Genomic DNA, 14,040 nt, shown 5'->3' with positions numbered 1-14,040 from the left:
TCCTAAGGAAAAGGCATCTCCCTTTATTTAGTTGAGATTGAATATGTCTTAGTATGTTCAGATTCAATATGGCCATACAAGAGCTGAAAAACCTGGAAGCTATACCACATCATAGGTTATTTAAACATTACAAAATTCAAAGGAATGACATTCTCACACACACACATAAAAAAAAAAAAATAAGTTGACATACTTTCATGAAAATCAGACTACATATTATTAATGGTTTTAGTAGACAATGCTTAGAAAACTGGCTCGTTATAATTAAAAATAAAATAAAACTTGCTCTCCTACACAAAGGTGCATTTCAGATGGTTTATAAGTGACATACAATAGTCAGTAACCAGCACAGCCCAGCAGCAACCTGTGAGAACCACGGTTGAGGGCTCAGAAGGGTTTACCCACACCAGGGTAGACCAGTTACAACTCCAGTTTCATTTAGTGATCTCAATATGAGAGAAAGAAAAAAGCAAAAAAACAAAAACAAAAGAAAAAAAATATATATATATCACGCTAACAAGAAAATGATTTTCTTAATCTAGTTTAGAAATCCAAAGGTATCAATCCTGAGATTCCCCACTGAAGCCCCTCCCATTCTGGAAGTTCTTTCTCATTTTCCCTTTAAAAAAAAAAAAAAACAAAACTGTCTAAAAACAGCAAACTGTCTACATTAAAATTAAGAATGTCTGTTTGGTAAAGATCCCCCTGGACACAGAAAGTGCTATTTTGTAGGTTATTTGCAATTGCCCAGAACACAAGCAACTCCTCAAGGAAAACAAACATCTACAAAAGGAAGCCCCACAAGACAAGAGGGGCTAACAATGAAAAACCAGAGGGTGGATATGCATAGGAAATGGAGATAGGATGTTAAGATGTGTGGTGCTTTTACACGTGGACTGCTAAAATCAGAAAATTCAACAGCATCAAATGCTGGTAAAGAGAAGCAAAAGAGAGAAGCCCCAAGAAAGGCCAGTCCACATTCTGAAGAAAACCCTGGAAAAAGCAGAAAGATGAACCTGTATAATCAATAGTGTCACCCTGAACAAGCAGGCCAGAGAAGTATGTACCCTGGCCCAGAGAGACACATGAAAGGATGTGTGCCACGGCCTCGAATATGGTTCCAAGGAGCTGGAGACTCAGGCGTCTCCCACTTAAGGCAATGTGTGAGTAAAACCATCTACTGCCACAGTGTGGCACCCACAGCAGGCCAGAGCAACAACGGATCCAGAAGGTGCCAACATGGCTAGATCGTCACTCATACCGAGCGAAGACAGAATGAGTATTGCACAACACCGGGTCTATACAGCACAATCACGCATTCAGAGAGTTATAAGGACAGTCATAGTCAAAGGACAAATATCCTAAGAGGGTGCTAACAGGAGAGAGAGCGCATGAGGGAGGGAGGACCCAACCCTAGAGTAGATTCCAAACTCAACAGCTGCATGTGCTCTGACGTGCTACCTGTACACTCCAGGAAGTGTGTAGCAGACACTGGCTAAGTCCTGGAAGAGGGGATGCCAGGGCTGAAGACACAAGTGTCGTCAGCCTGTAAAGATCACCCACGTTTCCACCTACTCCTCAGCTTCAGTATATATGTCATCACTTTTATATTTTATATTTTCCTGCAATCAGGGAATGTTCCTCAAATTGCATTCTCAGGCCCCAGATGAGAATTAATGTCATTGTTGGTCTCCAATTGTGGCATAAATCTGAGGCCTGGGCACCTAAATGCAATGGTCATTTAGTTCAAAACACTCAATATATACAGTTTCACAGAACAGATATTTGATGAAGTAAAGGGCTAGTGAACGTGAAATGCTAGGGAAGCCAATATCCCTTCTCTGTGTCCCATGGGCTGCCAAATACAGCTCAAACATACAGCCACGGCCACACAACTACCAGCCAATTGCTTGAGACTATGGTTAACAAGACAGGCCAAAGGTCATGCCTTGGTTTTGCCTCAACTTCATACATCCTTAGCATGTGCACAGTCCAGGGTTCAATCCCCAGCACCAGAAATAAATAAATAAACAAGTTCTAGTTTCATTTCTGTTAGCCCTTATGGGGCAAAAATAATAATAGTAAAAGCGGGAGCTATTATCCCCAAGTCTTGGCTCTGCATCCAAACAGAAGGAGGAAGCTTCAGCCCCACACTTCAATGAGATCTCCAGATTCCATGCCCAGATCAGCTGGCAGCTCCTTGCCGGAAAGCTTTGTCCCATCAAAGAAGAAGGAAAGCTTGTGTCCGGAGAGTCCCATGGCTTCCTCATAGTGTGACATAAGGACCTTAAGAGGAGAGTCCTGCATAGAGATGCAAACAACAGATGTAAAAATGGGAAAGGTAGGCTGGGAGAACTTCTCCTACAGGAACAGACAGAGAATGGGGGACAGTGGCCAGGGGTGCAGTGCCGTGATCACACACACTTTCAAGTCTAATGTGCTAAGTTCGTTCCCCAGTACCAAAACAAAAAGGTCAACTTTCAGCCAAACATGCTGCACATGCCTGAAATGACAGTACTTGTGGGGTGGAGGCGGAAAGATTACAAGTTTCAGACCAGTTTGGGCTATATAGTGAGACTCAAGCCAGCCTGGGCTACACAGTGAGCTTCAGGCCAGCCTGGGCCATAAAGTGACTGATTCCCAGGCCACTCTAGGCTACCTAAGGAGACCCTTTCTAAAAATTAAGCAAAATAAACAAAACAAAACAAAAGGACATGAAACAAGACAAGGGCACATCAGGAGATTGTGAATCCTGGAGGGGAAGGCAGGCTCCTCTCTGGGAACTAGTCGCTGGTTCCCTGGAAACTGTAGAGTGGGGGCCATGGAGGATGGGAGCCCAGGGGGCAGGCTATGAGATAAACAGGCTCTCTAAGCCTCAGGAACAGATGTATGGATAAAGTAAACAGAGATTCTTGTTCTTTTTTTTCGAGACAGGGTTTCTCTGTGTAGCCTTGGCTGCCCTGGACTCACTTTGAAGACTCCGTTGGACTCACTCTCAGAGATCCACTTGCTTCTGCCTTCCTGAAGCTGGGGTTACAGGCGTGTGCCACCACACCCAGCTTGTGAACACAGACGCTGAAGTAAGTTGTTAGGACTTAGAAAGGTGCTCTGGGTTGAACTGTGTGCCCCAAAGACACTTTGTCGTATACGTGTAAAACGTGGTCTTTCTGGATTTAGGGCATATGATCATGGTAAGATGCGCTCACACCTCATTCAGATGGCTATGGTCTTCGCAAGGGAAGACAGGGACACCAGGAGTACCAAGGAGCTCTCGCTGCCACCAAAGCTACAAGGAGAGAAGACTCAATTTCTGTTCTTCTAAGCCTCCCAGGTATAGTAGAATCATTCCTTGCTCCTCAGAGGAGATATATTCAGGACATTTAGCTGCTGCCTCAAGTCAAGAATAGTAGCAAACCCCAAATGCACTATGCACAGTGCAAACGTCCGATGGTTTAGGTTGGGCAGTAGTATGGGGCAGTGAGCTAACTCAGAAGGTAAAGGTGCCAGCTGGAGCACGAGACCCTGACTTCAGTCCTTAGAACTCACTTGGTGGAGGCAGAGAACGGATCCCCTCCAGTTGTCCTCCTATCAGCATACATACTCAATGGCATGTGTGCACACATAGACACACGTGATAAATGTCATTATTACTATACAAGGGTTCTTCCCAGTTAATGGGAAGAAGTCAGGATTCGGGAAAGGGAGCTGGTGTGGTCTGTGTGAAAACGGCCCCCACAGGCTCACAGGGAGCTGCTGTTAGCATACAGGCACTATCACCAGCCTGCTCTCAGGGACCTAGCAGCTGCTTACGGCATGACCCCACCACCCACCCCAGCTGCTGCAGCTGCCATCACCAGGTGTGCCAGGTGTGTGCTGGTTCAAAAGAACCCAATACCCCGGCTCTGTTTCCGGGCTCCACCCCTCTCTCCCTCTGCCCTCATGGCTCTGTTCCCTGTCTGTCTGCCTGTTTACATGTTCACTTGCCTCTCCCCTTCTCCAGGTCCTCACTTCTCTTCCCTCCCCCAATAAACCTCTTTTACACCAGATCTGTTGCATGGCCTAATTTTTCAGGGTCACTCTTTGGGCCAGCCAACCAAAGGGACTTCCCCCATGCCACATGCTATTTCGTAACAGTGTCACTATTTGAAAGGATTAGGACATGTGGCTTTGTTAGAATAAGTGTGACCTTGTTAGAAGGGAGTCACTGGGGTGGCCCAAGCCAGGCTCAGTGTCAGTCTCTCTTCCTACTGCTTCACGATCTGGACGTAGAACTCTCAGCTACCTCCCTAGCACCTTGTAGGCCCTACATGTGGCCATGATGATAACAGAGTAAAAAACGTCTGAACTGTAAGCCAGCCCCAATTAAATGTTTTGCTTCATAAGAGTTAATGTGGTCATGGTGTCTCTTCACAGCAATAGAATACTAACTAACATAGACACACAGGGTCGCTAGCAGAAATGGGACGGAAGCTATAGCAATATGCATTGAACAAGAACGGCCCCATAGGTTCTGGCATTTGAATACTCGATCCCCAGTTGTTAGCATTTTGGGGGGAAGGTTAGGAAGTATGGTCTTGTTGGGGGGGGGGAGAAGCAACATTTTTGGAGTTAAAAAAAAAAATCCTGTCCTTTAGGTGTTTCCTGCTTGTGGTTAGCAAGGGGAGCTCTCAGCAGCTGTTCTAGTAGCACTGCAGGCTGCCTCCACTCAGCCATCATGGACTCTGACCTCTGGAACCATAGCCCAAAAAACCTGCTTCCTTCTGGTGTTGTATCACAGCAACAGAAGAATAACTAAAATAGAACCCGAACAATATTCTTTCTCTCCATGACTAGGCAGGGTAGGCACCCAGAAACAGAGGGGCATTTGCAGGGTCAGAGTTAGGAGGAGTCCATGCCCTGACAACTGACCAACTGCCAGGAGACAGGCAAAGGAAGGGGGAGGGGCACAGACAGTACTCTACTTACAGGAGACAGTGAGATCTCCAGCGTCTGGTGTTTCTCTTTCCCCTGCACCCGGAGCTGGAGCTGCTGGGACGCCTCTGTAGCCTCTGAAGAATCTGCTAGCACCACACAATCTGCGAAAAGCAGGACTGAGCTACTCGGCGGCTGGAGTGCTGGGAGCAGAACCTGCCTCTGAAACTTGCCCTTTCCCTGCTACCACCACCACCAAAGCTTCCTCGAGGCCCCTCTTCCTTGCCTTCCACTCACCAATGATGTCAGCCACTCCAAGCTTTAGGGTCCTAGGGGTGGCAGTAGGGGACAGTTCTGTCTCACCAAAGAGCAAAAGAATCCTGGATGGGGACACCCCAAGATGACTGGCCATGTGATCCACAACATTCTGAAGGGGCTCCGACTAGAAGACAAACAAAGGAATCTCCCAGCCTTGAAATTCCACACCCTACCCTGAGCCGCCACCTCACACACAAGTTTCTGGCCGGGGCTACTTGCTGAACTCTTCAGCTGTGAAATTTACCATATTTACCAGGCAAGCAGTAGTCCTGGCAAGTAGCACAGAGAAATTAAACAGCTGAGGCTAAAGAGATGGTTCAGTCAGTAAAGAGCTTGGCATGCAAGCAAGAGGACCTGACTTTGGCTCTCCAGCAGCCCATGAAAAGCTAGGAGTGACAGGTAGCACCTGCAATCCTCATGCTGAGGAGGTGGAGTAAGAGCTGCATCAGTGAGCTCCAGGTTTAAGAAGAGGCCATCTCAGCTGGGCATGGTGGCGCACACCTGTGATCCCAGCACTTGGGGAAGCAGAGGCAGGGGATCTCTGTGAGCTCCAGACCAGCCTGATCTACAAAATGAGTCCAGGACAGCCAAGGCTACACAGAGAAACCCTATCTCAAAACCCTCCCCCACCAAAAAAAAAAAAAAGAAGAGGCCGTCTCAAAAAACGAAGGTAGACAGCAACTGAGGAAGACGGCAGACATTATGCTCTGGCCTCCACAAGCACACGCATGCACACCCTATGCACACTGCACATACCCACGTGCACTCAGGCACCCCCACAGGAACACATCCGTGAAGACGACACACGACAAAGCAAATAAATAAGCTATAAATAAGCAAACAAACACAGCCATGGATTTGCAGATTAGGAGGTGAAAAAGGCGGTGAAAGGGTTGGAGCCCCATATTCACTTCAGACACTGCTACCATTTTTTTTCCCCTTAAAGTCAGAAATCTGGGCCTTTGAGGAAATCTCCCATTACAAAGTTTGGTAAACTCAGTCTTTTCTTTCGGTGCTGGAGATGGGACTCACATATGCCATGCCAAGTTCTCTGGCACTGAGGCACAAGGCCAAACACTCTCTCTGTTAAAAGTACTCTGTAGAGCAGAGAAGCAGCACTGGTGCGACCACAAGCTGCCAGCGTGCAAGCATGGGCTTGGCTGCCCGCCCCTGCCAGGCCTGTGCTCATGAAGGCTCACTCCCATACCCTCCTCAACTGATCATCCTGCACAAATATCAACCTCTCACAGGAAGCGGGGGAAACTCAAGGTTACTGTATGCTATCTGCTTTGTCCAAGGCAGTAAGAGCATAAAACGGAAGCATGGGACCCTGGAAGGAGAGAGGCAGAAGGCTCAGCCTAGAGAAAGATTCCTAAAAGGACAAAAAGCTTCAGGTGCTGGAGAGATGACTCAGCGGTTGAGAGCACTTGCTGCTCTTCCAAAGGACCTGATTTTGGTTACCAGCACTCAGCGCCAGGCAGCTCACAACTGCTCTAACCCTAGCTCCTAGGAATTCCATGCCTCTGTTTCCACAGGGACTTACACTCATGTGCACATGCCTAAATGTAGACACACACCTAGACATAATTTGGGGGGGGGGGAGGTGTTTTTGAGACAAGGTTTCTTTGTGTAGCTTTGGCTGTCCTGGAACTAGTAGTTCTATAAACCAGGCTGGCCTCAAACTCACTGAAATTCACCTGCCTCTGTGCTGGGATTAAAAACATGCACACCACCACTAAGCAACACCTAGACAGAATTAAAAAACAAATCTTAAAAAAAAAGCCTCAAAACGATACCATGTATTTCTGTGTGTGTGTTTTTTTCAAACAGGGTATAGCTATGAAGTCCATACTGGTTTCAAATTCTAGATTTTCATGCCTCCCCTCCCAAGCGCTGAGATTACAGGTAAGTGCCAACCATCACATCTGACCTGAAGCTGTCACACCTAAGTAGCCGTGGGTAAAGCTGGCCAAAGAGACAATGAGGAAAACGAGAGACATCGTGAACAACAAGTGCAAAGGCATGGAGAGACGAAAGAGTGGTGGGTAACCCGGAGAGCAGAGTGGGAAAGAAGCTGGGTCCCTCCCGCTAGCACCCCACCATTTCAATACCTGTCTCTCCAAGGGAAGACATCCATCCTGCCCCTGCAGGCCACAGCACTCACCGTCCTGACAGGCAATCTGACTACGTCAGCCCGGCACCGGATCTTGAGTGTAAAGAGTCGAGAGCTCTGTGGCAAGACAGGCCCCTCCAGCAGTACCACCTCGTCATCTACATTCTGAAGGGCTGGACTCCGGTGCTGCTTGGGGCTCAGGCAGGAGCGCAGATCCTGGAGACGCTTGTTCACTTCCCTGGGTACAAAAAAGAACATGGGGACAATTGAGGCTGAAGAACCTCTCAAACTGCCCTTCTCCACCGCAGCCAACCCCAGCACCTTAACTTCTGGAGTGCCTCGGTATGCTTTCTGCTTTTGTTCCTCGATGAAGGTCGGGGCAAAGGAGAGATATCCTGGTCCCTACAGAAAAAGAGAAGGGCAGGATGACAGCAAAGGAGAGATTCCAGCACATGCTTCCCTTTCTGAGCTGGGCAGACCTCCAGAACCCAAGAGTGGAGGATCAAGAGGAAAACACTCTGTAGCATCACTTTATTCGAAGACATATGTAGTAAGAGGCATTGTTTTTATATTTACATGACCCAAAAATGAGTAATGGAAACACCTCACTTCAGGATTAAATCACTTTCTAGGAAAATATCAATTATCCAACAAACACCAGGCACTTACTCACTGATTCTCAAGCAGTGGGACTAGCCCCATTCTACGGAGAAGCAGAGTGGACAGGGACAGCTGATGGAGTCTGAGCCATAGCCCATATTTCCACCACCATTCCCAAGGACTGTCTAGAAGGCTCTGTATCAGCCTTCAGGACGAGCCATCTCCTCTACATCTGAGCCTCACTTCCATCCCTTCACCCTAGCCTTTTGGGAGCCACCCAAAAGCTCTGCTTTCTCAGCTTATCTTTGCAATACCCCTTCCTGCTCCCAGGGCCTTAATGCCCCAGCCTCACTCACGGAAACTCTTCCATTTTCTTCTCTTCTTTCTCATGCTTATTCCTCAGCTTCTTCTTCCAGGGAGAACCTGTAAGTAGGGCATCCTCAGGGGGAGGACTGTCAGAATCTGTCATATCTGCCTCTACGGGCAGAGGAGAGAAAGGAAATGGTTAGCTAAGAGATGGCTGGAGAAGAAATGAGTCAAAGGCTTTAGGAAGGGCTGGAGGAGGCCAGGTATGATGGCATATGCAAATCTCAGTGTCGGGGAGGCTGAAGCAGAGGTCAGGGGTTAGAGGCCAGCATGGACCACAGAGATTCTGGGTTTTTGTTTTTTTGAGCTTCGTTCTAAAAGTGGGCAGGCAAGAGGTGGGGTGTAGTTCAGTGATAGGGCACATATCTACCACCCACAGGCCCTGAGTTAAATCTCCACCAACAAAAATTTCCACCAACAGAGGGCAGGAGACACATGCTAAAAAACAAAAAAACTTAGGAGGCACACACAGCAGCTTGAATGTATGTATACACATGTATAAGTGCATGTCTGAGTATGTATGTGTGTATGTGTGAGCCAGAAGTCAGCTTCAAGTGTCACTCCTCAGGTGCCATGCATCTTGTGTTTTTGAGATGGTCCTTCACTGGCCTGTGGCTAGTTGATTAGACCAAGCTGGCCAGCAGGCCCCAGGAATCTGTCTGTCTCCAGCTCCCCAGTGCTCAGATTTTCAGCAGGTGCCACTGTGCTCAGCTTTTTCCTACCTGGGTTTTGGGGCTCAAAATTAGGTCTTTAGGCTTGCACAGTAAGCACTTCACTAACTGAGCCAATACCCCAAACCCGTGTAGTACTCTTCAATATTAGACAAGAATTTGAGGGGTGTTTTTTTTTAATTGTTTACTTATTTACTATGTTAAAAACAAAACAACAACAACAAAACAACAAGCATCTGTGTGAGAAGAATGAAGCACATGGAGGTTAGAGAACAACTTTTAGGAGTTGGCTCTTAGGCCAGACCCAGTGGCTCACTCCTGGAGTCCCAGCCCTCAGGGAGGCAGAGGCAGGTGGATCTCTGTGAGTTTGAGGCCAGCCTAATCTACAAAGAGAGTCCAAGACAGCCAAGGCTACACGGAGAAACTCTGCCTCAGGAAAAAAAAAAAAAAGGATTTATTTATTGGAAGGCAGGCACGGTGGCACATGCCTGTAATTGGAAGCAGAGACAGCAGATCTCTGTGAGTTCGAGGTCAGCCTGGTCTACAGTGACAGTCCAGGACGGCGAAGGCTACACATAGAAACCCTGTCTGGGAAAACCAAAAATTTATTAATTAAAAAATGGAAAAAGCAACAACAACAAAAATTTATTTATTGGAAGGGGGTATTGTTCATGCCATAGCACATGTGTTAGGGTCAGAGGACAACTTTCTCTTTCTACCATGTTTCTGAGTCAGGGTCTCTCCTGCTGTCTCTGTCACCGGGTGCATGAGCTTCCAGCAGCACCCTCCTGAACCCAATACGAGTGGCGGCAGTGCAGATGTGCACCACCCAATCTGTCTTTTTATGTGGGTGTCTGGTCATCAGGCTTAAGGGGCAAGTGCTCCTACCCGCTGAGCCATTTCCCCAACACCACAACTCTACGCTTTTAAAAACCTTCCAGAGATAATCTGCAATACTGGGTTTGAACATCAAGGATACCGCTGTCTTTTATGTTACCCTTCTACATTCCAGGTGCTATCCTAAGCCATGTACATGGCAAATAAAACACGGTCTCTTTAATTCTCACCAAAAGTCCTTCAACAGGTTCACTACGACCCACATTTTCCTGATGAGGAAAACTTGCCAAGGTCACACAGTTACGAAGGGTTCAAACACAGCCACCTGACTTCTGAGCCTGTTCGTAGTTGGCCTACCACACTCCCTCACTGAATAGGAAGAAGTCTTGGTTTCAGATCTCTGAAAACTAATTACTCTCCTATTACTGGCTTTGACTCTTAGTCCCTGGCCTTTAAAGGCGTTTGCAAATTAGCCTATTAGTAGGGAAAAATACAGAATGGGCAGTCCTGATAAAATTCAAAGAGCAATCTCCGGGCTCCAGTGTTCCCAACGAATGGAACACTGTTGAAGTGCTGGTGTAACAAGTTATCCCTGGGCCTCAGCATTCCCTTCGCCTCTATTATGATAACATAATCAGGATAACTAGGGGAAGAATCTCAAAGTCGTACACTAACAGATTCTTATGCCTCTTAGGCTCTAAAGTGGGGAGGCGGTGGACATGGCTAAGTGGGTTCCTGGGCCTTCTGATTAATGAGCCAGCTCCTTTCTGGACAGAACTTTTCCCTAGGTCAGACGCTGGAGTCCCTTCCTCCAATCCCAGTTAGAATCAGGGATGTGTGTCAACAGGACAGCACCTGATCACCATTCTCCAGACCCTAGCTTCCACTGAAGCACTGAGAAACGGAGAGAGAAGAGGACCCTGACTGCTGGGATGTAAACGCTAGCAAGTCTCAGAGAAGCCGGCGCTGGACACTCCCTTCAGGCCCTCCCTTACCATCGTCAGGCTCTGAGGGGCAAAGTTTCAAGAGGGATGAATTATCTGGGATGAGGTTGAGGCTGCTCTGTACCTACAAAGACAAAAGGGGGAGAGAAGGTGGGTCTCACATCCTGCCCAACTCCACTCGAGATGGGAATGGTTCTTCTCTCGATTCTAGTTATTGTCTTTTCTAAGGACTCCAACCTCTGAAAGGCATTTATCTTGGCTTCCTCACCATCCAAAATGATGCGGTACCTTCCTCCCACCCCGTTCACCTAAAGCTCTGTGAGGATGCAGGCTGTTATCCCTTCTTAACCAGTTTGCTAGCCCCAGCCAGCTGGTTCACCAGAATACCTAAGGGCCCTGGGTTCCTGGAAACCCCCGAGTCCTTTCTGAATCCCCACGGACCCTCCCATCCCACCCCCTCTAAATATTCAACTCTCCGGCTTCCTCCAACCTAAAAACCCAGCGTGCCCCAAAGACCAGTCCCAGGCAGGTCCTTCCTGATCGTCCCTGGTGCCTAGTCCCTCAGCCTCCTCCGCCCGAAGACTACAGTCCCGGAACTCCGCACGTCCAGCACTCCCTCAACACCCCTCGCTGGGGACCCGGCTGCACCTTCCCGGAGTACACAGGAACCACCGGCGCCTCGCCGGGATCCAGCAGCCGCCGCCGCCGCCGCCGTCGGACCAACACGCGCGGGGCTCTCTCAGGCCCCTCGTCCGCCCCTTCACTGTCACTGTCGCTGTCCCGCCCCGCTGCGGCCGGGACGGAGGGGCAGGCGGCCGGCACCTCCACCGGGTCCCCGACGACTTCTAGGACCTCCTCATCGCTGTCACTGACCAAGTCCACAAGCACTGTGTCTGGAATGGGCCGAGACGGGGAGTGCGGAGCGCAAGGACGCCGGCCACGGGCGACCCGGGCTCTCCGAGAGCCTCGGCCAGCGCCACGACCGCGGGACCTTGCCCCCCGCCTTCTCCCCGGTTCCGCCATCTCTCACACAGCTAACCACACACTGGCCTCTACAGCGTCGCCAAGCCCCCACACCAGAGATTCTACCTTTCATTGGACGAGCAGCCTGTCAGTCAGCACCTCTTTCCGCCCACATGCTCTGGATCCGCCTGTCCACCTTTTCATTGGTCGATTCGCCCGTTTATCACCCACCGTCCACTAAAACAATGGCGCCAAAGATTCCAATCCCTTTGGTGCAATCAAAGAAGGTTTCGATTCTGTTCAGTTCACCCATTGGCTAAACCTCCCCCTAAGCCAGCCTTACCTGGGACCCGCCCATTGGAAAAAATCCGTCTTTCTGGTTGGTGGAAGACTGAGGCACCCTGGGAATTGTAGTCCTCGTACTCGGAAGAGCCGGGTGGGCGGAACAGTAGAAGCTGAGGACTTTAGCTTAAGTGTAACCCCTTTGTCTCCTCAACCTCTGTGCGGCAGGCGTTCCATCCAACATTTACCTCTTTCATACACGTCACCGCGGGCATCCTCTACAAACACAGTGTCAACACATGTAGCATAGCACAGCACGACTTAGAAACCCTTTTTAGCTTATGCCAGGTAGCCCCTTTTGACGTAGCCTTTCAGCCTGTTAGGTGGGGTAATGATGTAGTCTCTTCTGTAATTGTTTCCGGCTGACGTTAGGATGTTGTTAATGGGGCCCAGGAAGGCTGAAATACTAGTCAGAGGCTGGGCAATAGAGCAATTGTCAGAAGCAGGTGATAAGCTGAAAGACAGGAAACAATCACATTGACTGGACTGGTTTCTATCCGCTTTCAGGAAGTCCAGAGCTCTACAGTTTGCAGCCTGCAGGTGATCCCTGGATGGAGTCTGTCAGCCAAGTGAAAAATCTGCTGAGACAAATATAGACTAGGGACAATATAGTCATTGGGGAAGGTGAAGAACCCCAAAACCAGGGTAAAATTTCCATTTTTAGGAATAGGTAGGTGTCCTTATCTGGAGTCCATTTGACTTGTAGCAGGTGGATCTAAGACATATTCTGAAGCTTACAAGAATCTTTTTAAGTTTACAAAAGGAGACAAACTGGCTTGGGAAACAATTTAAAATCTGATCAATGTTAAAGTTATAAACAGTCTTAAAATAACAGTTGATAAATGATAAAAATCATTTATCAACATTGAAGTTTTTATATTTTTTAACTTTTATAGTTTGTATTTAGACCTCCAAATATTTTCCTCATAACTCCTTTAATCTTATTTATCAACCTTAAAACACCTTCCTCTAACCTTCATAACTTGCATTTACCAACTTAAAAAATACCTTTTCTTAGAAGCTTTCCTTTACAACTTGCATTTACCAATCTTAAAACATTTTCTTAGACCTTCAGACATTTTTTAACTCCTTTAATTTTCAGAACTTGCATTTATCAATCTCAAAACATCTTTCTCTAACCTTTATAACTTTAAAATACCTTTATAAAACATCTTCTTAAATCTTTAGACTTAAAAAAATAAAAAATTAAAAAAAAAATTTGCTGGAGAGATGGCTCAGAGGTTACGACCACTGGCTGCTCTGTCAGAGGTCCTGAGTTCAATTCATAGTATCCACATGGTGGCTCACAACCATCTATAATGAGATCTGGCGCCCTCTTCTGGCGTGCAGGTGTACACGCAGACAGAATACTGTATACATAATAAATATATCTTTAAAAAATCTTTAGACTTTATATATAAATTTTATATTTTCTGAGAAGGCTGTTGAAGCTTTGGTTTCTGCTATTACACTGATCCTGAAACCTATCAGAGACTTGAGGGGGTAAATTAAAGTCTCACCTAATGGCTCTTATATTGATTAAAATACAAAGGCATACCCAGTATCTAGACAGCCATTCCATTAAGGCTCCGGCCATTTGGATATTGGAGATACAGGTTCCAGGGCAGCATCAGTCTTCAGCTGCCAGGCCCAGCAAATCTGAAAGACTTTCCTGTGAAGGAGGAACTTGGGAGAGACTGACCTCACCTTGTCTTAGGTAGCGTGGGACAATCAACTCTCCAGGTCCACAGCTCAAGCTAGGCCCCAGCAGCAGGTGAGGCATCAAGGCAGTCTTGTCCAGTGGTTAGCGTACCATAATCTAGGTGGAGTCCTTTGTGCCCTGAGAAGCAGGCCTCATCAGTTGATTTTCTGCTCCATGCCCAAGAGATTAAGAGGCATTAATTTGAGTTGAATGACCAAATCGTTACAGGGGGTTACAAGTCCCCAGTCCATGCCATTTTATGACAGACCACTA

General features: G+C 47.6%; 1 protein-coding gene across 2 annotated transcripts; it reads right to left on the bottom strand.

Annotated features, from left to right (window-relative positions):
- On the bottom strand, positions 1-11,823 carry Nfatc2ip (nuclear factor of activated T cells 2 interacting protein). Of its 2 annotated transcripts, none has more exons than XM_021635902.2 (8): positions 11,409-11,823; positions 10,812-10,884; positions 8,299-8,419; positions 7,664-7,744; positions 7,394-7,580; positions 5,209-5,353; positions 4,966-5,075; positions 1-2,301 (listed from the first exon to the last, which is right to left on the bottom strand). In XM_021635902.2, the coding sequence occupies exons 1-8, from the start codon at positions 11,781-11,783 to the stop codon at positions 2,143-2,145; spliced, it is 1,251 nt and encodes a 416-aa protein (XP_021491577.1). In that variant the 5' UTR covers positions 11,784-11,823; the 3' UTR covers positions 1-2,142. The 2 variants fall into 2 exon arrangements, with proteins under 2 accessions (XP_021491577.1, XP_021491578.1); XM_021635903.2 differs by having other exon boundaries at positions 8,299-8,365.
- Positions 11,824-14,040: the final 2,217 nt, after the last annotated feature.

Source organism: Meriones unguiculatus, chromosome 14 (assembly GCF_030254825.1).
Source record: "Meriones unguiculatus strain TT.TT164.6M chromosome 14, Bangor_MerUng_6.1, whole genome shotgun sequence".
Classification (NCBI taxonomy): domain Eukaryota; kingdom Metazoa; phylum Chordata; class Mammalia; order Rodentia; family Muridae; genus Meriones; species Meriones unguiculatus.
This window is presented reverse-complemented; position numbering and strand designations above follow the sequence as displayed.

Excerpts from the sequence above, each read along its gene's own strand:
- Nfatc2ip (XM_021635902.2), bottom strand. The coding sequence starts at position 11,783 with ATGGCGGAACCGGGGAGAAGGCGGGGGGCAAGGTCCCGCGGTCGTGGC. Across the intron at positions 5,076-5,208 it reads TGGAGTGGCTGACATCATTG|ATTGTGTGGTGCTAGCAGAT; the intron begins GTGAGTGGAAGG and ends TGCTTTTCGCAG. Across the intron at positions 2,302-4,965 it reads TGGAGATCTCACTGTCTCCT|GACTCTCCTCTTAAGGTCCT; the intron begins GTAAGTAGAGTA and ends ATCTCTATGCAG.